At 38.0% G+C, this 25354-nt stretch overlaps 1 protein-coding gene across 1 annotated transcript in view; it reads left to right on the forward strand.

Annotated features, from left to right (window-relative positions):
- Window positions 1-24922, forward strand: part of LOC126816436 (importin-4) — a 34916-nt gene extending 9994 nt beyond the window's left edge. Inside the window, exons 8-29 of the mRNA XM_050542991.2 lie at window positions 696-761; window positions 1911-2012; window positions 2940-3023; window positions 3746-3880; window positions 4141-4194; window positions 5360-5469; window positions 6989-7097; window positions 7711-7849; window positions 8301-8411; window positions 8903-9019; window positions 9424-9547; window positions 9872-9983; window positions 10426-10538; window positions 10820-10897; window positions 11526-11683; window positions 13295-13488; window positions 14952-15119; window positions 15826-16034; window positions 16961-17096; window positions 17978-18082; window positions 18648-18717; window positions 19637-24922. Of these exons, the coding sequence (XP_050398948.1) occupies window positions 696-761; window positions 1911-2012; window positions 2940-3023; window positions 3746-3880; window positions 4141-4194; window positions 5360-5469; window positions 6989-7097; window positions 7711-7849; window positions 8301-8411; window positions 8903-9019; window positions 9424-9547; window positions 9872-9983; window positions 10426-10538; window positions 10820-10897; window positions 11526-11683; window positions 13295-13488; window positions 14952-15119; window positions 15826-16034; window positions 16961-17096; window positions 17978-18082; window positions 18648-18717; window positions 19637-19776 (2634 nt within the window). The 3' untranslated portion in view covers window positions 19777-24922. The remainder of the gene's footprint in view (window positions 1-695; window positions 762-1910; window positions 2013-2939; window positions 3024-3745; window positions 3881-4140; window positions 4195-5359; window positions 5470-6988; window positions 7098-7710; window positions 7850-8300; window positions 8412-8902; window positions 9020-9423; window positions 9548-9871; window positions 9984-10425; window positions 10539-10819; window positions 10898-11525; window positions 11684-13294; window positions 13489-14951; window positions 15120-15825; window positions 16035-16960; window positions 17097-17977; window positions 18083-18647; window positions 18718-19636) is intronic.
- Window positions 24923-25354: the final 432 nt, after the last annotated feature.

Below are 25354 nucleotides of genomic sequence, written 5' to 3' on the forward strand. Positions count from 1 at the left end.
GATATTTTACTAATCTATTCCAATATCATTTCTGGGTTATTGATTGGACTAACAAATAGAATGTTATCTGTACAAGTCATGGGTTTAATACTGGGTTTGTATGTGACAAGGAGTGGGATTGCCTGTTTAACATCACAAGTTTCCTTACCGACTGAATTACTGGCTGGTCTCTATGTCAATATAATGGATATATGAATAATTTAACTTACATGTTCATAAGACACATGTATGGCATGGTAAATAGATAACTGTTGAAATAAAATTGATATCTGTCTCCCTTTGCGGTGGTTGTGTGGCTGAATAGTATAATGCGGGTGTGTTAGGTCACAAGGTCTGTCATTGTTATCTCTCTCCCTTTGCGAGAGGTCTGTCATTGAGTCAAGTGGTGTGGTTTCGATTCCCAACTTGTACATGACAAGAAGTAGGGTCCCCTGTCCGACCATGTAGATTTTCTCTGGGTCCTCTCACTTCTGAAGAACCCTACATGCATGTGAATTATTGAAAATAAAAGATTGAAGCATATGTTAGTCCCAAAATGACTCTCTCACTATGTGATATTTCGATTTAGCCATCTATCTATGATTTGTATCTGGAATCTAATGATGAATGTAATGTAAAATTTTAACCTTATTAATCTGTATGACACAAACTTAAATTGTTTCAAAAGCCTTTAATTGTTGAATTGTATTTTACAGAAATTTATTCAAGAAAGTATTCCACAGATTTTACTGGTTATTCAAGAATTAATCAAGGTTGATGAGGTAATTTTTCAAATTTAGTAATTTTGAGAAACGTAGTTATGTCAACCAAAATAAATGTAAATTCTTGGTAAATCTGTCAAAGTTATGTGGTCACAAATGAATAAACACAGATATTTTGATACTGTCTCGACCAATAATGTAGCTGAAACACGTTCACCATGTTTGAATACGTAACAATTTTACTCAACATGCCAAATGTTGAAACATTTTCAATTCGTCAGATCTTTGTAAATACTGAACGAAATTGATATTCGTTCAACTGATGATTGAGAGACTTTAAGACAAACTGGCAGAACTGTGAAACGACTCTGTTCTGTGTCACGCGATGGTAATTCCATCAGTTTGAAACACTTACCCTGTTCGATCCCTGCATTGGCCATGAAACTTCATCCAGATTTTCTGACGTGGTTCCCCCTTGTCAGTGATGCAGAACGGAGGGTCTGACAAGGGCAGCTGTTTAGTCGTTCGGATGGGAGGAAAAAATTGGCGTGCACGTAACAGATCCCTTGACAGTTGGAATTCGAAATAAGAGTAGGCTGTAGTGCCACTGTCTGGGCAAAATTTCCCTCATAGCACATTGTATGGCGTATGCCCCATCTTCATTAGCCCTGTTCGGAGCAGAACAGTAGGACGTTAAACCCCATTTCATTTTCATTTCATTTCATTTCATTTCCATTATCAATCTGAACAACAGAACACAGTTGATAGCCATTATACATATGCCACGTGATCCAAACATTACAGGTCATACTTCTTTTTCTATCAAAAACTCAATGTATAAACAAATAAACCAAAGTAAAATGGCTTTGACATCCTAGAAAACCTACATCGCCTCAGTGTTGTCTGTGTAATGACACAGATCTAACCCATTCACTTGACACAGAAAAGTTCATGGAGGCTGTCATCTTGGAACTATTATGTGGTTAGGTCAATCTTTATTGTGTAACAAAAGGTAGAAATTTTTGAACTTGGAATTTCTTCATTATTTTACTTGAATGCATTTTAATATATTTATTTAATAATTAAGACGAATTTTCAAAATAGTCACCACATTACCGAGCTAAATAGAGGTTCATTGCATTTGCAATGTAAATACAGCTGTCATTTAGTTTTTGAAGCCCCATTTATTTGTGTAATATATATTTTCAGGATGAAGCTTGTGAATGTATGGAGTTATTTGATGAATTATTGGAATCTGAAGTGGCTGTTCTTGTACCACATGTTAAAACTGTCGTAGAATTCTGTCTACAGGTAGGCTTTTAATCTAGAATCTTCAAGTTCTCAGTAAACATACATTATTTGGTCTGCCACTCGAAAATAGTCTGTGGGAATATATGAGAATAAATGACAATGACTGAAATAGTTTGATTCCCAAATATATAGAGTAAACAATAAAGTGGGGGACGCCTCGGGACTACATCTTATCGTTAAATGCCATCCGGTGCGAATGTTCTTAAAGTGTGAATCCATTTGAATTCATTGGCTTTCCTTACGGCATCATTTTTGCCGTTATCTGGGTCAGTATTAAAAAGCTCTATAATTTTAATCATAACATTTCTACTCGTATGTCTATCTAAGTTGAAGTGTAGTGCGACCGGCTTTAGTCTGTTGTGTCTAATATCTGCATAGTGTTCCTTTATTCGTTTTGATAAGACACTTTTGCTTTCTCCTACGTACGTATTGTTTTTGGTGGAGCATGTTAATAGGTAGACTATGTAGACAATTATAGCCCGTGTGCCAGGAATATTTCTTGCCAGTTTTACCACTAATAAAGTAGTTATTTTGGTCTAATTTGTAGCAGATATCACAGTCCTTCTTGATACATTTTTCAAATAGAGTTTGAAACGTGACTCCGCTGGTTTGCGGGTCCCGTGGTGGATAGATGGACCTTTCTTTCATCAGCGTATCCTTCAGAATAGAATTCCTCCTAAATGCCATGATTGGTTATCCCAAATATGTAGAACATTTTAGTCTTGCATGGAAAAGATCCCTTAGCACATGAAAATTGATATAATAGTAAGCCGCGGCGCCACTGTCTGGACAAAATTTGCCATGTGGCACACTGCATAGTGTATGCCTGTCTTCATTAGAGCAGAACAGTAGGATGTTAAACCCCATTTCATTTCATATATATCGTACAGGTAGCTGTTTAATCGAGTCTTGTTTTATATTTTACAGGTAGCTGCTCAATCTAGTCTTGGAGACGCTGTTCGTGTTAAAGCTATGTCTTTTATTAGCTCGCTTACAAGAATGAAGAAAAACGTACGTATACTTTTAAGAATCTTGTAGAACATTATGATGCTGGAAGTAAATACATAATTTTATAAACCGGCTTGATAAACAAGTTTAAACCATTGGCGCTTTCGACCAATGAAACGATCCGTTACGTCAAGGAGGGGTTAATAGCCTATCATGACATACAAGTTTAAAATATTAGTGCTTGTCCATGTCGTAATACGCTTAAACCAGGTACTTAACTTGAGGGATAACGTAAACTTTTATTGAGATGACTGATACTGATTTCTGTGGTGCAGATTGGAGGGCCTCACAGGGAACATTGTCTAGTCATTCAAATGGGATAATAAAAAAAGGTTACGTTGGCGTTGGCTGTGCATGTAAAAGAACCCTTTGCCTTGACAGTTGGAATTCAAAAAAAAAAGACTAGACCGTAGCGCCAATGGCCAGACAAACATTTTCTCATGGCACACTGCATGGCGTGCACCTGTCTTCATTAGCCCAGTCGGTGCAGAAAAGTAGGATGTTAAACCCCATTTCATTTTATTTAACTTCCTAGATAATTTAGAAGTCACATTGGGGGCTGTAGAAACACTAACCGTACTCCATTTCTTGCACAACAACTGTCAATACTATCGTATCCATTTAGATATAGCGCCAAATCATCAAAATGCAGGAAATAACAGGGTTGTCGCTATGCCTTCGATTCTCTTGTTTGTCTTAATATTATTTAATTTTTTTTGTTTCAGGCAATACTCAAACATAAGCTGGTGGATCCAATTCTTCAAGTTATATTTCCTATTCTATGTGCTAATGAAGATGAAGATGATGATGAGGATATAGAAGAAATAGAATCTCATACACCTGTGCAATACGTACCACAGGTATAAAAACAGGGGCAAATAACTCTACTCGACTACAATCAGGAATAAGACTAGTCATTAACTCACTAATTGATAAAAGTGTTAAACCATGACGTGTCTCAGAGGTGGAAAACAAACTATAGTCATGGGTAGCAAAATCAGAAGAAACAAATACACATCTAAAAGGGATCTATTGTGGTTGATACAACCAAGTTAAACAGAATTAAGTCATATAAAGTTGATTTATATAAATATTTATATGTCATTGTTTGTAATTTTAGGTTTTAGATACCATGTCCTTACATTTACCTCCCAAGAAATTTATTCCTAATCTAGTAAGATATTTCTTTATCATATTCTCTTTTGTAATTCTAATTGTTCCCAGAATTCTGGGCACTATTGATATTTGTCTATCAGTGCAACTGCCTGTCTGTACATCATCCTTGCTGTTGACTTGTTATAGGGGATATCAGCCTTGCTGTTGACTTGTTATGGTGGGGGACATCATCCTTGCTGTTGACTTGTTAAGGTGGGGGACATCATCCTTGCTGTTGACTTGTTATGATGGGGGACATCATCCTTGCTGTTGACTTGTTATGATGGGGGACATCATCCTTGCTGTTGACTTGTTATGATGGGGGACATCATCCTTGCTGTTGACTTGTTATGATGGGGTACATCATCCTTGCTGTTGACTTATGATGGGGGACATTATCCTTGCTGTTGACTTGTTAAGGTGGGGGACATCATCCTTGCTGTTAACTTATTAAGGGGGGGGACATCAGCCTTGCTGTTGACTTGTTATGACGGGGGACATCAACCTTGCTGTTGACTTGTTAAGGTGGGGGACATCATCCTTGCTGTTGACTTGTTATGGTTGGGGACATCATCCTTGCTGTTGACTTGTTATGGTGGGGTACATTGGCCTAACTGTTGATCTGTTATAGTTATTAAATGTTATATTTGGGAAATGTGAAGGTTTTTAAGATTCAGTAGTTTTATAGAAAGTTAATTCAATGTGAAGACTGTGTGTGTTTTTTTTTTTATAAGGGGTTGGGTGGCTGGATGGTTAATGCATGTGCGTTGTATCATAAGGTCAGTCATTGAATCAAGTGGCGTGGTTTTGATCCCCTGCTTGTATGTGACAAGGAGTAGGGTCTCTATCCAATTCTGTGAGTTTTTTCCGGGTTCCCTGGTTTCCTCCCACTCCTAAGCGACTTAAAAAAATCAGTTCAGCATCTTGCGATTCAACCATATATACTAACCCCATATGTTAAAGATCCATACGCCCATGCATATTATTGAAATAAAATTGAACCATATGTTAGTCCCGAAATGACCTAGTTTGTGTCGAGTGGACGTTAAACTCTCTCTCTCTCTCTCTCTCTCTCTCTCTCTCTCTCTGTTTTAATAGATTAATTACAATATTTCTACTTTAAAAGGGGGACATTGCTTTGTGTAAAATTTATTGTTAATTGTACGTTTATTAAATTACTATAGATGCCATTAATAGAAGGAGCATTAGCCAATGAAAATCCTTGTCACAGAAAGGCTGGTTATATTGCGATGGCTGTAATTGTTGAGGGCTGTGCTGATCATATCATGAACAAGTAAGTGTTTGTGGGGAGGGGGTTTCAGTGATCGTGGTAACTAACCCACGTTAGCGGAGAAAGTTCCTCTGGATTTTTCAGCCTGGTTTAGTCTTGTATGAGGTGCTGAAATGAGGTTTAACGTCCTACTTTTCTGCACTGACTGGGCTATTGAGTTTCCGACATGGTTGCCCCTTGTCAGTGGCGCAGGACGAAGGGCCTGACAAGGACAACTGTCTAGTTGTTTGGATGAGATGGAAAACCGAGGTCCCGTGCATACATTGGTGTGCATGTTAAAAATCCCTTGGCAGTTGGAATTCGATATAAGAGCAGGCCGTAGTGCCGCTGCCTGGGCAAAAGTTCCCTAATAGCACACTGCATGGCGTATGCCCCTCTTTATTAGCCCAGTCCTAGCAGAACAAGTTGTGGATGGAACAGAAATTCAAAAGAGAGAGAGAGAGAAATGGGGTTTAACATCCACTCGACCCAAACTAGATCATTTCGGGACTAACATGATTAAATTTTATTTAAATAATTTTCTTGCGCATAGGGGTCTTTAACTGTGGGTGGAAACTGAAGGTCCCGGAGAAAAACCCAAGATGTTGGACAGGCAACAGGAGGATCAAAACTACACCACTTGAATCAATGACAGACCACCCACCCACCCATAAATTCAATTCTCATGTACACTGTCCGGGGGGGGGGGGGGCACGGTGGCTAAGTGGGTAAGAGGCTGGCTCGCTAGCCTGGAGGTCGGGTGTTCGATCCCTCCATTGGCCGAGAAAGTTCATCCAGATTTTCCGGTGTGGTTCCCCCATGTCAGTGATGCAGGACAGAGGGCCTGACAAAGACAGCTATCTAGTCGTTCGGATGGGACGATAACCGAGGTCCTGTGTACACATTAGCGTGCACATAAAAGATCCCTTGACAGATGGAATTTGATATAAGAGTAGGCCGTAGTGCCGCTGTCCGGGAAAAAATTTCCCTCGTAGCACATGTTATGACATATGCCCGTCTTCATTAACCCAGTTCGGAGCAGAACAGTAGGACGTTAAACCACATTTCATTTCATGTACACTGTTTGGGAAAACGGTTTATGCCTGTAGGGATGGGATGGCCGAATGGTTAGCATGTACGCGCTGTATCATAAGGTCTGTCATTGACTCAACTGGCATGGTTTTCGATTCCCCAGTTGTACGTGACAAGGAGTAGGGTCGCCTGTTCAACCTTGTGGGTTTTCTCCGGGTCCTCCCTTTTCCTCCCACTCCTAAAGACCCCTACGCGCAAGCGAATTGTTGAAATAAAATTAAACCATATGTTAGTCCCGAAATTACCTAGTTTGTGTCGAGTGGACATTAAACCCCATATCTCTGTCTGGTTCGTGCAGAAAAGTAGGACGTTAAACCCTATTTCATTTAATTTCATAAAGTTAGAAATGTCTGACATACTAGTTCATTTGTACCTGAGATTTTTTCAGAAACAACTAGAAGTGTTATTTCCATACCAGGTGTAAATAAATAAAACATTGATTTTCTTTCAGACATTTAAAAGCTGTATTACACTGTGTTTGTAAAGGACTCAACGATTCTGATAATACTGTTCGAAACGCTGCTCTTTTCGCTTTGGGGCAATTTTCAGAACATTTACAGGTAATTCTATAATTCATTTCATAACTTTTTATACATCCACCCACATTAAAATTTGGTAAAGACAGACATCAGTCCCAATCTGTCACAAATAGCTATCTTGTCTTAATTTTCTGGGGGGGGGGGGGTGAATGGCCGAAGGGTTAGCACTTGCGCGCTGTCTCATAAGGTCTGTCATTGAGTCAACTGGCATGGTTTCGAATCCCTGGTTGTACGTGACAAGGAGTAGGGTCGCCTGTCCAACCTCACGGGTTTTCTCCGGGTCCTCCGGTTTCCTCCCACTGCTAAAGACCCCTACGTGCAAGCGAATTATTGAAATTAAATTGAATCATGTGTTAGTCCCGAAAAAGGACCTAGTTTGTGTCAGGGGATGTTAAACTCCATTTCTTTCTCTTAATTTTCTGGGCAAAATTCCTCAAAAGAAAATGTCAGTTTGCTTCGTACATCACTACAAACATATGTATATATAGCATCGGTTATCCAATGAAGATTTTATTTCCAAATCTGGCCGTTGGAATTAGAGTCACGTTTTATTAGAATTATCTCTACCTTATATCATATTCTCAAGACACTTAATTCCTTTCATTCTTTATTCCTTAACGTTATTTATTTTCAGCCTAATATCAGTAAATTTGCATCAGAGTTACTGCCCCTATTGTTTCAATATCTGGGTCAAATTAGTCAAGAACCAGATAAGAATCCTAAAGGGCTGACAAAGATTTATTATGCACTGGAAGTTTTCTGTGAAAATTTAGGTAAGTTATGTTGGTATGTGTGACTTGATGCTTCTGTCAGGAACTGAACTATCAACCTGCTAAAGGGAATGCAACAAAGTCTCTAGATTATAATGCGTGGATCAAATATCATTGAATTAATTTATCACGATTCACCTTTCCTCTATATTGAATCACAAGATGCAAATCGGAATGCTTGACATTTTCTGCCTTATTTATGAGTTATTCTCTAAATTTTATAGATTTCGGGTACAAAAAAAAAAATCAGTCAATTGAAAAATTCTTTCTTCATTATAATAATACTGTATTTATATAGCGCCTATTATTCAGTAAACTGCTCAATGGCGCTGAGTTATCTGTCACAGGAAATGATCTAATATTGAAGTAAAGAGATGAGCCTCTTAAATCTTCGATAGTTTCTTCTTCTTTTACATACTGAGGTGGCTTGTTGATGTATATTTTATTTTAACAGAGAAAGAAATCTTGCCATATCTTCCCCCACTAATGGACCATTTACTTGCTGTGTTGAAATCCGATCATATTCGATCTAAAGAATTAGCTATTTCTGCTATTGGTGCTACAGGTAACATTATATTTTATATTTTATTTGCTGGGTAGTCGAGCGTCAATAGCATTGGACTGGCGTGGACCAATGAGATCCTGTTCAAACCTGGTTATTTCATATAAGCAGCTTTTGAACCTGTGACGTCAGACATTGATTAATCAACCAGCGTTGACGTTTCTAGTGGTTTACCTACAGTTCAGTGCATCGAACGCCAAGAAGTCACTGTCAGACATCTTCATTGGCTAATCCCTCATAATAACTCGAACGTGGCTTATGTAACAACTCTTCCAGATCCTAGTGTAGTAAAGACAAGTAAAACGAAATTTTCAACTATAAAAAAACGAAACGAAATAGCATCTGTGTTTTAACCAGATTGTTTAAATTTGATAATGAGCATTTTCTGCTCAGTTTAAACCCACTGATTGCTCGTTGCTTGATAATTTTTGAATCATTGTTGTTTTATTTTATTCTTATAATGAACTGTATCCAAATTGGGTCATTTATTACAGCTACTGCAGCTAAAGATGCCATGAAACCATATTTTAATGAGATAATTGAACAATTAAAAAGTTACTTGATTGCCAGGAATTCAGAAGAAATGAAAAAATTACAGCTTCAAACAATAGGTTAGTACTTTCTATATTTTTTTCAATAATTTGTCTTAGAAAGACCAACATATCTTTCAGCAATAGAATGATCAGGGGAGCCGCGGTGACTCAGTGGTAAGACACTGGCTCGCTAACCAAGAGGTCTTGGGTTCGCTCATCGTGGGGGACACTCATTATCAAAATTGAATGTTCAGCTTTAAACTACAAATTACATGATTACATTTTTAAACAAAGATTTCATATTAAACGAAGGATGAAAGAAATTATTGCTAGATACACATGATTAAATGATACATGGGTTACCTATGTACTATATAAATTTGTCAATAATAATAATAATTTTTGGTATTTTAGCCAGTAATTTGTTTAATGATTTCAGATACATTGGGTATTTTAGCCAGTAATTTGTTTAATAATTTCAGATACATTGGGTATTTTAGCTAGAAATTGTGGTAGTGACATATTTCAACCATTAGCTAAAGAATGTTTACAACTTGGTTTAAATTTACTAGAGGCTGCAGATGATCCTGATTTACGTAGATGTGTGTAAGTAGATACCATTCTCACTTGATTTCACACCTTGTCAGTGATGCAGGACAGGGGGCCTGACAAGGACAGCTGTCTAGTCTTTCGGATGGGAAGAAAAACAGGGGTCCTGTGTACACATTGGCCTGCACGTAAAAGATCCCTTGATAGTTGGAATTTGATATAAGAGTGGGCGTAGTGCCGCTGCCCAGGCTAAATTTCCTTCATAGCACACAATATGGCGTATGCCCGTCTTTATTAGCCCAATTGGAGCAGAACAGTAGGACGTTAAACACCATTTCATTTCATTTCGTTTATTTTTCATCTGTTGTTGTTTTTTTTCAGTTATTCTCTTTTTGCCGCTATTTCTAATCTGTTGAAGACGGAAATGAGCGAATACTTAGAAAAGATCGTAAACTACATGTTACTATCGATCAAGTCTAAAGAAGGTGTAACTGTAAGTAATAGACTAGATTACTAGAAATATTGATGGAGTTGGGGATTAGATCCCGGTATTGGAACGTTACTTGGAATTATTCATCCTTGTTCCTTTCTTCTTAGGGGGTTGGGTGGCCGAATTGTTCCCTCTTATCAAAGGGCGTCTGGCAAGGAAAAGTGTTGATGTGTACGGATAGCGCCCATTTGGTGCAAAGTTAAACCCCATTTTATTTCATTCAATTTCTTACGAAGAGACAAATCGAACGAGCTATAACCATTTTAAGATTGAGATTTTAATTAATGATTGAGTATTTTATATTGTTTGTGTTGTCTTCTCTTTTTGTGGGTGGCTTGTTTGTGAATCATACTTTCGTGAACACAACTCGTGAAAACTCTTCACAAACCAAATGGGTTGTTTTAGACAGAGTCCAACTTGTTATTTTACATATTTTATTTTTCAGACCCATTTTAAAGAAGACACTGATGCTATAGCTGTGTTTAATGAAGATGATTTAATAGATGAAGAAGATATCGGGGATGAGGATTCAGATGATGACGAGGGTCAAATAGAAGGGTGAGTTTTAGGGGTTACAAGGGGTCACTATGTAATACATATATCACGTATAGGTAAAGAGCATAGTAGGTAGTGAGTTGCATTTGTAAATTCACTGTTAAATGTTCCATTTTAACTGTAGTAACCAGGCACGAGTTTCTGGGCGGGGTCATGACACTGGCCTAGAATGGTCTGGGTTTGTATCCCAGCACGGACCAAGTAAAATCTTTCAGGTTTTTTCTCTTTCTCTCTCCCCCCTGACCGTAGAGAATGCTTATTTAGATGTGTTTTATATATTACAGTGTTACAGTAGAGAATGCTTATTTAGATGAAAAAGAAGATGCTGTCTGTTCATTGGGAGAAATAGCTGAAAATGTTGGGTAATTATTTCTTCTTTTATACTTCAAATTGTTGATAAACTTTTATGCACTATTCGTTAATTGAGGGGTTTAGAATCCCTTTGGGGGGGTGGATGGCCGAATGGTTAGCCTGTGCGCGCTGTATCATAAGGTTTGTCATTGAGTCAACTGACATGGTTTCAATTCCCCGGTTGTATGTGACAAGGAGTAGGGTCGCCTGTCCAGCCTCGTGGTTTTTCTCCCTGGGTCCTCCAGTTTCCTCCCACTGCTAAAGACCCCTACGCGCAAGCTAATTATTGAAATAAAATTAAATCATATGTTAGTCCCGAAATGACCTAGTTTGTGTTGAGTGTAAGTTAAACCCCATCTCTCTCTCTCTCTCTCTCTCTCTCTCTCTCTCTCTCTCTCTCTCTTTGAGGGGCATTTATAGCAATTGACATTCGTAATAAACACAGAAACACATCTTTTGCTTGAAAACGTTGAGGGAACCCTCAACGAAACGTCTCTTTAATTAAAGTTAAAGTTACTAGGTGGTTCTGATTTATCTGATTAAATTCCTTGGCAGTAGAACAGTATGACCATAAACCCCTTTTTATTTCATAGTTTGAACTACCTTTTGTTTTACTATGAAAAATAATTTTATTTCCAGTGCACCATTCATGCCATTCCTAGAACAGAGTTACACACAAATATTTGATTTATTAGATTATCCAGCAGAAGGCATAAAGAAAGTGACTATAGCCTCTCTCTCCCAGTTCTGTATTTGTGTCTATAGAGTCTGTATAGAAACGGGTCTAGATCAGACAGGTATGACTAATAAAATTATATTTCTTTATCTTGATTAATGATGCATTATGTAAGATTTAGATAAAGAGTTGTCCGTTCTTGCTATAATAGTTCTCAAGTCTCACTGATGTTCTAATCCAAGTAAGGGGGGTTGGATGGCCGAATGGTTAGCACGCGCACGCTGTATCATAAAGTCTGTCATTGAGTCGACTGGCGTGGTTTCGAATCCCCGGTTGTACGTGACAAGGAGTAGGGTCACCTGTCCAACCTCGTGGGTTTTCTCCGGGTCCTCTGGTTTCCTCCCATTGCTAATGACCCTATGCGCAAGCAAATTATTGAAATAAAATTAAAACCATAGGTTAGTCCCGAAATGACCTAGTTTGTGTCGAGTGGACGTTAAACCCCATTTCTCTCTCTGTCACTGATGTTCTAATCCAAGTAAATCAAGTCAATCCGATGATCTAGAGAGTTGATTATAGGCTTTGTCATGTGAATAAATGTCTAAATAATAATTTATATAACATTTGAAGCTAAAATAAAGACCTGAAATGAGCAGATTTTGCTCTTACATAATGCATCTTTAGTTTTTATACGTCCACATGAAATAAAATTTTGTTCAGGAGTTATGGCCCTTTAATTGGGGTAACTTTGCTTGTTAATATCTGAATACCCCAACGTCAAGGAAGACCTTAGTGTAATTTTGTCCACCATGAGTTTAAAATCACACGTAATTAATTAGACGTGCATGTAAATAAAACGTTATTCATTAAATGTGCTTTGAAATAAAACGTTATTCATTAAATGTGCTTTGAAATAAAGCGTTATGATACCCGGGTTACAGTGTTATGTCCAGGCTTGCTACTAAAATATCCACTAATATTAATAGAATTAAAGATACATTATGGGAGATTCGATAACGAGTTGGCAGTTCTCACTATAATAATTAAAAACTAGATAACGTTAAGGCAATTTGCTGAAAATTTCATTCAAATTGATCCACTATGAACCGAGAACTAAGCGAATAAAATTTCTGCCTAGCCTCGGTCATCATTACTAAAGTCAGTACGTTAAACAGCATAGTCTCGATTAACCAATTTAATCGCAGGCTAGCGATGACATCAAGAATTGATTATGGTCTGGATAAGTTAATTAATAGTTCAGATAACATTTCAGACCTAAAGAAAGGGGATCACGTGGCTAAGTGGGTAAGGCGCTGGCTCGCTAGACTGGAGGTTGGGTGTTCGATCCCTGCATTGGCCGAGAAAGTTCATCCAGATTTTCCGGCGTGGTTCTCCCTTGTCAGTGATGCAGGACGGAGGGCCTGACAAGGACAGCTGTCTAGTCCTTCGGATGATACGAAAAACCGAGGTCACGTGTACATATTGGAATGCACGTAAAAGATCCCCTGGCAGTTGGAATTCGATATAAGAGTAGGCGATAGTGCCGCTGCCCAGGCAAAATTTCCCTCATAGCACACTGTATGGCGTATGCCCGTCTTCATTAGCCCAGGTTAGGAGCAGAACAGTAGGACGTTAAACCCCATTTCATTTCATTTCTCAGACCTAAAGAAAGACCGGCAATAGACAGATTTAGCTCTTGCATAATGTATGTTTAATATAAATGTATTTTCAGCTTTAAAGACTATGTTAAATGCTATAATACCACGATTCTTAGAGATTATCCAATCCGATATTGATAGAACTGTGGTGATGTCAGCTGTTGATTCAATCGAGGAATTATTGACTAAAATAGGTCAACCAGTATTAGAAATGACCGGGGCAACGAATCCTATACTTACAGCCATGAAAAAAATATTTACACATAAGGTATTTATCTCATATTCAAATCTTTTACTGTGGCTCAGTGCATAAGACGATGGGTTGCTAGGCTGGAGGTCCCGGAGGTTCGCTCCCACTGTTGGCGGAGAAATACTTACTTGTATGGTGCAGGATGAAAGGCCTGACAAGGACAGCTGTCAAATAGCCCGTTCAGACGCTTATTTTTAAACCAGTTCATAATCGCTGGGGTTTTTAAGACAGCATCGTGTTGCGTTCACACATACTATAAGCCAAACCAGTTTAACTATTCTGACCTCTTCGGTCGGAGGTTAGAGTTAACTACGCATGGGCAGCTTCATATTCTTTATTCGGTTCTCGCACGCCAAACCAGTTTAACTATTCTGACCTCTTCGGTCGGAGGTTAGAGTTAACTACGCATGGGTAGCTTCATATTCTTTATTCGGTTCTCGCACGCTTTCGATAACACTGTCTAACCCCAATATTTTCACAGGAATGTAACTTGCTGTGTACTGCACATGCTCAAAGCAAGCTCGATCCACGGATTTAAAGCCAAACTGTTCAGACGGCTAAGATGAACCAGTTTAAAATAAAAAGCCTTCTCGAAGACAGGTCGCGAGCTGGGTTTTTTATACGCCCACATTGAAATGTGGTCGTATATTGTCGTCACCCCCGTCCGTCCGTTTGTCCATCCGTCGGTCCGGCGTCCACAATTGCTTGTGGGCGTATGTTTCGTTGCCTGGCAACCTATCTTTAAACTGGTTTATTTGCCCCACATTTGCGTTCAGACACTTAAGTTAAACTGGTTTAACGATCCCCAGGGTTTTTAAACCAGTTCAACTTAAGCGTCTGAACGGGCTATAGTTGTGTGGATTGCTTTAGCTCTATATTTAAGTTTTAGGTGGGGGTGGGGGAGGAGAAGGAGATAGTGGTCGAATGGTCTAACGTGTTCCCTTCGTATCATTAGTTTCTGCCATTGAGTCAAGTGGGTTGGCTTTAATCCCACACTTGTACATGCCAACCTTATTTCTTTTCTAGGGGATCACGTGGGTAAGACGCTGGCTCGCTAGCCTGGAGGTCGGGTGTTCGATCCCTGCATTGGTCGAGAAAGTTCATCCAGATTTTTCAGGGTGGTTCTCCCTTGTCAATGATGCAAGACGGGAGGGCTGACAAGGAAAGCTGTCTAGTCGTTCGGATGGTACGAAAAACCTAGGTCCCGTGTACACATTGGCGTGCACGTAAAAGATCCCTTGGCAGTTGGAATTCGATATAAGAGTATGCCACAGTGCTGCTGTCCTTCAGTTTCCCCCATTCCCCCACTGCTATCGATCCCTACGCACAAGGGAATTATTGAAATAAAACTGAATCTTATGTTTGTCCGGAAATGACCTAGTTTGTATTGAGGTCTGTTAAACCTCTATTTCTCTAACTTTTATTCTTGTATGTTTTGACTTTAAATAAATAAAAGATGACATGTATTATCTACTCACTAGGTGGCGTGTCAAGATGATGAAGATGAAGATGATGATCAACAAGCCGAGTATGATGCCATGTTGATAGAATCAGCAGGAGATGTTTTACCTACGATGGCTAAACTTGTCGGTGGTTCAGAATTCCTACCATTCTTCAGAAGTTTCCTCACAGATTTGCTCAAAAGATTGGTGAGTATAAATCGTCAAGATACATCTTATACAAGGCTGAATTATTTGTTGTTGTTAATCAGCTTTTATTCATACTTCCGTCTGCATTAGCCCAGGGTCGCGTGTTCATTCCCTAAATTGGCAGAGAAAATTCATCTGGATTTTCCAGCATGATTCCCCCTTGTCAATGGTGCAGGACAGAGGGCCTGGCAAGTGTCAAAGTATAGTCGTTCTGATGCAACGAAAAACAGAACCCTTGGCAGTAAAAATTCAATATAAGAGTAAGCGGTAGTGCCGCTGTCCATGCAAAATTTCCCTCATAGCTCACTGTATGGCATATGTCCGTCCATTCGAAGTAGAGCAGTAGGACGTTAAACAGGTAAACCCCATTTCATTTCACAGTCTTGGACAAGGTTCGCACACTACTTGAAACTCCTTGAAAATCATGGGAAAATGAAAACATGATTTCTAGTACTGGAAAATCCTGGAAAAACAATCCTTGAAACTCCTGGAAAATCAACATTTGTGGTTTCGCTATATATTTTAAGATATAATACTGAACGTAGTCATCGAATGTTTCTTCAAAAGTTCACAAGTTCATGGTAAATAATCTGGTAAATAACTCCTGAAATTTTAAATGTTCTGAGTTGTGCACACCCTGTTGGAGACAACCGATGTAATAGTTATCAATATTAAATAACTAAAGATTAAATTTTCTTTTTAACAGAAAGCTACAAGTTCCGTCCCAGAAAAATCTTTTGCTGTAGGAACATTAGCAGAGGTTGTGCAAGCATGTGGAGCTGCCTCGGCAGAATTTGTCGATACTCTTTATCCGTTATTTATGAAACATATACAAGATGAAGATGAGGAAGTGAAGAGTAACGCTGTTTTTGCTGTGGGCGTTTTAGCTCAATATGGTGGTGAAAAGCTCCATAGGTAGGCATATTGTATTAACTCCTTCGTTTGGGGTTGCTATGGTCCTATGATCATTTCTAGTCCAAAGGATTGGGTGCTCCGGTTTCCTCCCACTGCTAAAGACCCCTATGCGCAAGCAAATTATCGAGTGGACGTTAAACCCCATTTCTCTCTCTCCAAAGGATTGGAGTGACAATGCACATGCTTGATGACCATTCACAATTGGTTGAAATGGTGACCAGATTCCTGTGACAAATTCTGTTATAGTCTTAATAGAATTGGAGTGACTATGCCCCTGCAAGATGACCGTTTGCTATTGGTTGCTATGGTCATCAGATTCCTGTGTCAATTTCTATTATAGGCTAGTTATATTGGTTACTGCTGGAAATGTTAGATCATGTTCCCTTCAGAATTGCAATGGTTACTAAATTCCCTGTGATATTTAAGAAATTGTTTTGATTTCAATAAATTCCCTGTGATATTTAAACATGCATTATGCAAGAGCAAAATCTGCTTATTACAAGTCTTTCTTTAGGCCTGAAATGTTATCTAAATTATCAATTAGACATTAATTAACTTATCCAGACCATGATAAACTCTCGATGTCAAGGCTAGCCTTCGATGTAGGCTGGATTAGATTCCTATATGCCGCTAACGGCCAAAGATAATTAAATCAGAAAAAGTAGATAATCGAGACTATGCTGTTTATATTAATGATTTTAGTAATGATAACCGAGACTATGAAAAAATTTCATCGACTACTTTCTCGGCTCATAGTGGATCAATTTGACTGAAATTTGCAGCAAATTACCTTCACACTTTCTAGTTTTTAACTATTATAGCAAGAACTGCCATCTCTTTATCTTATCTCCAATAATGTATCTTTAAGAAATTGTTTTGATTTCAATAAATCAGCTGTGATATTTAAGAAATTGTTTTGATTTCAGTAAATTCCCTGTGATATTAAAGACGTTATTTGATTTGGTGTCTGGTGACGAAGATAATCCAAGAGTTTTAGATAATGTTTGTGCTGCCATCTGTCGGCTTATTTTGACCAATAGTAGTTGTATTCCATTTGACAAGGTTAGTCTCTCTCTTTCATGTGGACATATATTGTCTTCGTCCCTGTCCATCCGTCCACAAGGTTAGTCTCTTTCTTTGTTTTTCAGGTGGTCAAGTGGTCTAACATATGCAATTTAGATCAAAAGGCCTGTCATAGAGTGGTATGGTTTCGAACCCACGCTTATATATTATAAGGGGGGGGTGGGTGGATGACTGAATGGTTAACGTGCACGCGCTGTATCATAAAGTCTGTCATTGAGTCGACTGGCGTGGTTTCGAATCCCCTGTTATGCGTGACAAGGAGTGTGATCGCTTTTCCAACCTTGTGGATTTTCTCTGGGCCCTCTTGGTTTTTCTTCTTTGGCTAAAAACCGCTACACACCAGGGAACAAGTGAAATAACATCGTGCTGCATGTTCGTCTTGAAATGACCTAGTCTGTGTCAAGTGGACATTAAACCAAAGTTCTTTCTCTCTTCCTTTTGCGGGGTGATCTAGTGAAATCACATTGGCATGGTTTCAATTCCCCGTTCGTACAAAACCAGGAGTAGGGTCGTCTGTCCAATCTCTTGGGTTTTCTCCAGATCATCCCTTTTCTTCCCACTGCTAAAGATCCTTGCCTACGCGTAAGAGAATTATTGAAATAAAATTGAACCATATTTTAGTCCCGAACTGATCTAGTTTATATCAAGTGGACATTAAACCTCTCTCTCTCTCTCTCTCTCTCTCTCTCTTTCGCTTTCTTTCTCTCTCTTTCGCTCTTCTCTTTTTGATACTATCTTCCATGGTGTTAAAATGACCTAGGTATACATTCCATGGGATATTACTCCTGATTTATGACTTTGTTAAAAAAGTAAAAATACTCGAAATGAACCATTAAAGATATTGTTTGTTATATTTTCAGGTGATACCCGCCATTGTAAGTTTTCTACCATTAAAAGAAGACTATGAAGAGAATCACACAGTATATCACTGTTTAATACAGTTATATAGTAACGGTAATCAACAGGTAAGTTGTTTAATACAGGTACATAGTAACGGTAATCAACAGGTACGTTGTTTAATCAATGATGGAAAAGTAACTATGTCTTTGTGTGTAGCTGAAATGAAATGAAATAGGGTACGACTGGGCTAAAGAAGACGAGCATACGCCGCTATACAGTGTGCTATGAGGGAAATTTTGCCCGGACAGCGGTGCTACAGCCTAATGTTATATCCAATTCCAACTGCCAAGAGCAATTTTGCCCGGACAGCGGCACTACAACCTAATCTTATATCGAATTCCAACTGTCAAGGGATCTTGAACATGCACACCAATGTGTACACTGAACTTCGGTTTTTCATCCCATCTGAACAACTAGACACCTGTCCTTGTCAGGCCCTCGATCCTGCAACACTGATAAGGGGGGACTATGCTGGAAAATCTGGACAAATTTTCTCAGTCAATGCAGGGATCGAAACACCCAACCTCCAGGCTAGGGAGCCAGTGTCTTACCCACTTAGCCACCCCCCCCCCCACACACACACACACACAGTTAATGAGATCTATATCTATGTGTTATTATATGTTACAGGTGATACAATGTACACCACAGTTGTTAAGTTCTATAGCTATGGTTGTAGGTACAGACCAAATTAAACCAGGTAAATTGTTTTGTCATTACAAATTATTAATTTAAACCCAGTAACCAGCACTGTCACTGTATTGGGTTTATATATAGAACTACGGCCATGTTAATTATAGGATTTATAGAAAGAACCCACCGCCAAGTTGGTTATCATGTTTATAGAACCCACCGCCATGGTGGTTGTCATGTTTATAGAACCCACAGCCATGTTTGTTATCTGGTTTATAGAAACCACCCAGTCATGTTTAAATTAAAATTCAACGGCCATATTGATTATAAAGTTTATATTAAAAACCACAGTCATGTTTATGTTAGGAACGAACAGCCATATTGATTATTAAGTTTATATTAAGAACCTGTCAGGTTTATATTCAGACCCGACGGCCATGTTGGTTATAAGGTTTATATTAAGAACCAACCGCCATGTTGTTGATTATCAGGTTTATATTAAGAACCAGTCATGTTTATATAAAGAACCGACGGCCATGTTGGTTATCAGGTTTATATTAAGAACCAACCACCATGTTGGTTATCAGGTTTATATTAAGAATCAGTCATGGGAACCATCCCATGTTGGTTATTGGGTTTATATAAAGAACCAACAGCCATGTTGGTTATTGGGTTTATATTTTGAAGTGCAGAAAAATAAAACGTTAACCCCGTAAGCTCTTGGATCAGGTACATTTTGACTACCCCAGTTCCTTGAAAAGTGATATAGTTTATACTATTGATAACACCGAAACCGTCCGAAAGTACTTTCGTTTGAATTGCTTCAATCATCCCAGTTTTGTGAATTGTAGTACTGTATACTAGTTTTTGGGGCACCACAGTTACATGACTCATCCTTTGTAAAGAACACAAGTTTCAGGCGGTTCCAAGTTTCAAGTACTATAGGATTAAACCACATTTCGTATACTCTTTTTTTTACTCCACAGAAACCCACACTATATTGGTGCACTTCGCTAAACACATCAACGAAAAATACCCGGAAGAATTTCAGAAGGTCAAGGCAACATTACCAAACGACCTGAGCTCAAAACTCGACAATTGTGTATCCATGGTGAATGGGTCTTGAATGTCAAGTCTGTAAAAGTTTATCAGAAAGACTGGTATATTTTTCATTCCGTGACGTGAAATACAGAACTAATTTTATGCATTTTATCTTTCGCTGATGCAAGTCTTTCTGAATAACATGAATACTTATTTCTACTCCATTTAGACATTTCCAGAGTTTTGGAGACCATATTAATGTACATTTCTAAAATCTCTGATGACCAACCTGTAACCCCAAATGTTTTGTCTGGGTACTTGGGTTTCCTCCCACTTCTAAAAACATCTCCGTGTAACAGGATGATTCTTAAAATAGCCTGATACGTTTTGAGCGTGAGTTATTCACAGTAAAAAACTGCTACTAGTTATTCAGAAAGATATTAATATGCTTCATGCACAACTTTTATACATTGTTAAAAAGCTGCTGATTGATTGGTTGTTGTTTTGTATATTGTTAAAAGGCTGCTGATTGGTTGGTTGTTGTAAAACTATTTTATTTCTCGGACAGTATTATTATTATAATTAGATTAATATTCAAACTTATATATTTATTATTAAGTCTAAGATATTTTTGTAAAAATGAAACTTACATTAAGAAATGGCCAGATATTTTCGACAAAGTTGATGAATTATAAATGTTTTTTTTGTCATGCCTGTTTACTACGTGTTTCTGTTATAGGACTATACAAATCAAGACAATTAAACGCAGCCTTCCCAGAAATATTTTTCTGACTCAAAGGCTTGATGCATCATTTGCATTTTTGCTAAAATATCAATTTTTCATGACTTAATACATGCTAAATATAGACTCAGATTGATTATTTAAAGATACATTATGGGAGATTAGATAAAGATCTGGCAGTTCTCACTACAATAGTTAAAAACTAGATAATGTTAAGGGAATTTGCTGAAAATTTCAGTGAAATTGATCCACTCTGAACTGAGAATTTAGCGATTGAATTTTCGGCCTAACCTTGATCATCATTACTAAGTCAATACGATAAAAACATAGTCTCGATTATCCATTTCATGATTAAATCATGAATGAAAGTTGAGCAGCAAATCGTATCATAATCCAGTAAATATCTGGATAGGTTAATTAATGTCTAATTAATATTTTATATATAAAATTTCAGGCCTAAAGAAAGACCTGAAAATGGCAGATTTAGCTCTTGCATAATGTATGTTTAAAGCACTAGATAATGTCTCTGCTTGGATTCAATCTGATTTGAAGTAGGACCATCAGATTTCTCCGCTGCCAATAAAAGACAGCAACGTAGATCGATGAAATTTCAATTTATCAGAACTGATATTTTCCTTTCAGAGAGAATAAAAACTTTGATAATATTGTAGTTTGCATCAAGCCTTTAAACAAGAAGGGGGGTCACGTTGGCTAAGTGGGTAAGACGGTGGCTAAGTGGGTAAGACGCTGGCTCGCTAGCCTGGAGGTCGGGTGTCCGATCCCTGCATTGGCCGAGAAAGTTCATACAGATTCTCTGGCGTGGTTCCTCTCCTTGTCAGTGATGCAGGACGGAGGGCCTGACAAGGAAAGCTTTCTAGTTGTTCAGATTGGACGAAAAACAGAGGTCCTGTGTACACATTGGCGTGGCAGTTGGAATTTGATATAAGAGTAGGCTGTCTGGGCAAACTTTCTTAAAAGTTTTATCCTAGTCCTGTACAAGATAATTTTATGTGGAAGTAGTCCTTTAAAAACCTTTATTCTAGTCATGTACTACAATCAGAAACTCTGTGGTATGATAATTCTGTGTGGAAGCAGTCCCTTAAAAACCAGCCCACGATACATTCACTTGATTTGATAATACTGTTGTTGTTTGTTGCTTCCAATGTCCGTGGTTGTTGTGTGTCTTTACCTCGGTTTTTGTAGTATGAGTTTCTGTTTATGTATGTATAGTTCAGTTCTTTCTACACTTTGACCACACCAATGTCCATTTGTTGTGTGTCTTGTCCTCTGTTTTTGTAGTATGAGTTTCTGTTTTTGTACGTATAGTTCAGTTCTTTCTGCCCTTTGACCACACCAATGTCCGTTCAGTTCTTTCTGCCCTTTGACCTATTAGAATTTTTGTTCTTCGGAACACCTACTAAAAATTCTGCTAGCAGTTTCTTTAGGAAAAAAGGAGGGGAGGGCCAGGCATGGACATCTGTCTAGTCGTTCGGATGCGACGAAAAACCAAGGTCCCGTGTACACATTGGCGTGGCAGTTGGAATTTGATATAAGAGTAGGCTGTCAGATGGCATACGCCCGTCTTCATTAGCCCAGTAGGAGGTTTAAACCCATTTCATTTCATAAGCAAAAAGAAATTGGTTGCTCGCCTCAAAAACGTTTACTTCCAAATGGCCAAGTTTTGAAATTTTAAAAACTCTGCGTATAAGAATTGAGGGGGGGGGGGTATTTATTGATCAAAACTCTGCAGAACTAAAATTGAATTGGTCTGTTGAAGGGCCATTATGGGAGATTAGATAAAAGAGCTGACAGTTCTCGCTATAATAGTTAAACAATATAAAGAGAATATGCTGAAAATTTCAGTCAAATTACTTCACGCTGAGCCCAGAAAACGGAATTATAATATGTAACAGTGTAGCCTTGATTATCATTGTTACTGCTGTTATGATAATAGTTAATAAACAAAGTATCGGTTATCCATTTTTACGGTTAATCATGAACAACCTTTCCATCGCAGATTGGATTCAAATCTGGTTAACATTGTATCCATCAGATGGCTTCGAGGGTGGATTATGGTCTTTTCATGTTAATAAATGTCTAATTAGTAGTTTATATAAAGACCTGCAATAGGCAGATTTAGCTCTTGCACAATGTATGTTTAAGTAATATAAGAATTTAATGAGGTTAGTTTTCGTTTATAATGCACATAGACCAATAGAAGATTGTTTATCTTTTGTTATGCTGTTATTTTACTAGAATTAAATTGATGTATTGGATATTGTTAAGTTTTTTATGCATCTTAAGTTATTTTATTTAAATCAGAGATCAATGTTGCTATGTGCCTTTAAAACGCTCACAAATAATATGAATACATGTCGTCATTGCTAGTGTCGGTAATCATTGCCTTAGAGTTACTGCCCTTGGCACAGTCAAAATATGTCAGACATCTTGCGAACACATTTAAGTTTATGTAATTTATGTAAGTTTTTGAAGAGTGTAAACTTAAATATTCTTCAATTATTAATTATTCTTATTATTATAAAACAGTTATTTAGCGCAATCTTACACATGCATGTTCAAGGGCAGATCTAGTGGGGGTACTCTCAGTGCAGGGCCCCTCTCCTCCCCCCCTCCCCCCTTGTCGATCCAGGCAGTGTTTTAGAACCTGATTCTTGTCTCAGATCACTGGAAATGGCATTTTCGGGGCTCCAGTTTTCGAAATTGTCCGGGGGAGGCCACATGTCGGTGCCACTGTTGTGTGCATTTCCGGGGTTCCAATTTTCAAAATTGTCCAGGGGAGGCCACATGTCGGTGCCCCTTTTGCGTGCTTTGCCCCCAACCCCTGTCCATGGTCTCAGGATCAGTCCTTGCATGTTCTGGTGCACTTTACGATACATTTTGAAAACATAAATTTAAATATGTATAAAAATACGACCAGTTCTTGGATTGCTCTGAAACTAATGCTCCTTAGATCGCCTTAAACCAACACGTCAATGTTTGTGGCCTCCACAAGAACTAGTCAATGGTCCTACATTATGGAGAGCTATTCACATAACTCGGATGATCTAAGGAATTTCGAATCGTTTCAGGGCTTTCCAGGGATATACTGATATAAAATGCATCACTAGATTTTTTTCAAGAAACCTCTATGGTCAATATTTATCAAACTATTTATCATGGAATAACAATTACTGGTTTACTAAAGATATATTATGTAAGATTTAGATAAAGAGCTGACCATTCTTGCTATAATGGTCCCGTGTACACATTGGCGTGCACGTAAAAGATCCCTTGACAGTTGGAATTCGATATAAGAGTAGGCCGTAGTGCCGCTGTCCGGGCAAAATTTCCCTCATAGCACACTGTATGGCGTATGCCCGTCTTCATTAGCCCAGGTTAGGAGCAGAACAGTAGTACGTTAAACTCCATTTCATTTCATTTCATTTCTTGCTATAATAGTTCGAAAACAGAGAATGCAAAATATGAATACATTGAAACTTTCATTCAAATTACTCTATTGCGAGCAACAATATTAGCCTTTGAAGGTTTGACAAGATGTGTGCACAGATTGTAACCACCGTACTGGTTGTTCGAAGCTAAGACTCGCTTCTCCAAGTTTAAATAGGACTGAACCGTTCTAATCTATTTAATATTGGCATCAAGAGTTGATTAAGGTCTTGTCATTTTAATACATGTCTTATTAATAATTTAGATAACATTTCAGGCGTAATGAAAGACCTGCAATAGGCAGATTTAACTCTTACATAAAATATGTTGAACATGCAACGTTTCAACGATGATACTCTCCATCATTTGTTTGATAAAACGAGAGAACCATTGTAAAAACGTTGCATGTTGTTAATAAACCAGTAATTAAAAAACACAACACAATTTATATGGAAATACATAGCACAACGTTTCGACAAGTATTCTCTTATTGTTGTGCTTGATAAGAAAATACTTGTTGAAACGTCGTGTTATGCCTATAAAACAGTGATTGTATTTCCATATAAATTGTGTTGTGCTTTTTAATGTGTTCAATTGCTAAATGTGTATTACTGTTCAATTACTAAATGACACTCAAAAAAATATTTATATATACCCATTTGATACTGCTGCTAAATGGGACGACCATGACTGAAGTTAAGATTCCGATCATCCAGATCGGATCAACCTCTGATTCTTATGGAAGGCGATATTAGCTGATATAAGGCTGAAGTTACCATTCCAAATCAACCCGATCTGATTCTTATGGAAGGCGATATAAGCTAACAATTTCCCTGGCTTTTGATATTGTCATGTTGTTTGGCAACATCAACCTGGTTTCACTTTTTTGGAAAAAAATTCCTAAATAATTGTGTTTCTGTGTGCGTTGGCTTGAAAGTGATGTTTTAAGCTTAAACTGTGAAAAGACATAATTATTGAGTGCATGATATTATTATTGTATTTGGGCTCTTTGCTTGAAAAAATAGAAATATTTTAAAATTGATTTTTGACTTTTGATTTATTTCCTGATATGAAACCGATTGGATACAGCCTTGATTTTTTTTGTGATTTTATGTGAGTCATTCATTTATGTGTATTCAAATTTTGTTAGCAAGGCCTGACAGGGACAGCAGTCTAGTCGTTTGGATGGGACGGAAAACCTGAAGTACGTGTAAACATTGGCTTGCATGTAAAAGATTCCTTGGTAGTTAGTATTTGATGTAAGAGTAGGCCATAGTGCCACTATCCGGGCAAAATTTAACTTGTATCACACTGTATGGCGCATGCCCGTCTTCATTAGCCCAGTAGGAGCAGTGCAGAAGGACGTTAAACAACATTTCATGTCATTTTCAATTTCTGTTGAAAGTCAAATGATTTTGGTTTGGATTCCAAGTGAAGATTGTGTGTTTCAGAATGGACAGCTTATGTTACGAGA

This window comes from Patella vulgata, chromosome 3 (genome assembly GCF_932274485.2).
Source record: "Patella vulgata chromosome 3, xgPatVulg1.2, whole genome shotgun sequence".
NCBI lineage: Eukaryota > Metazoa > Mollusca > Gastropoda > Patellidae > Patella > Patella vulgata.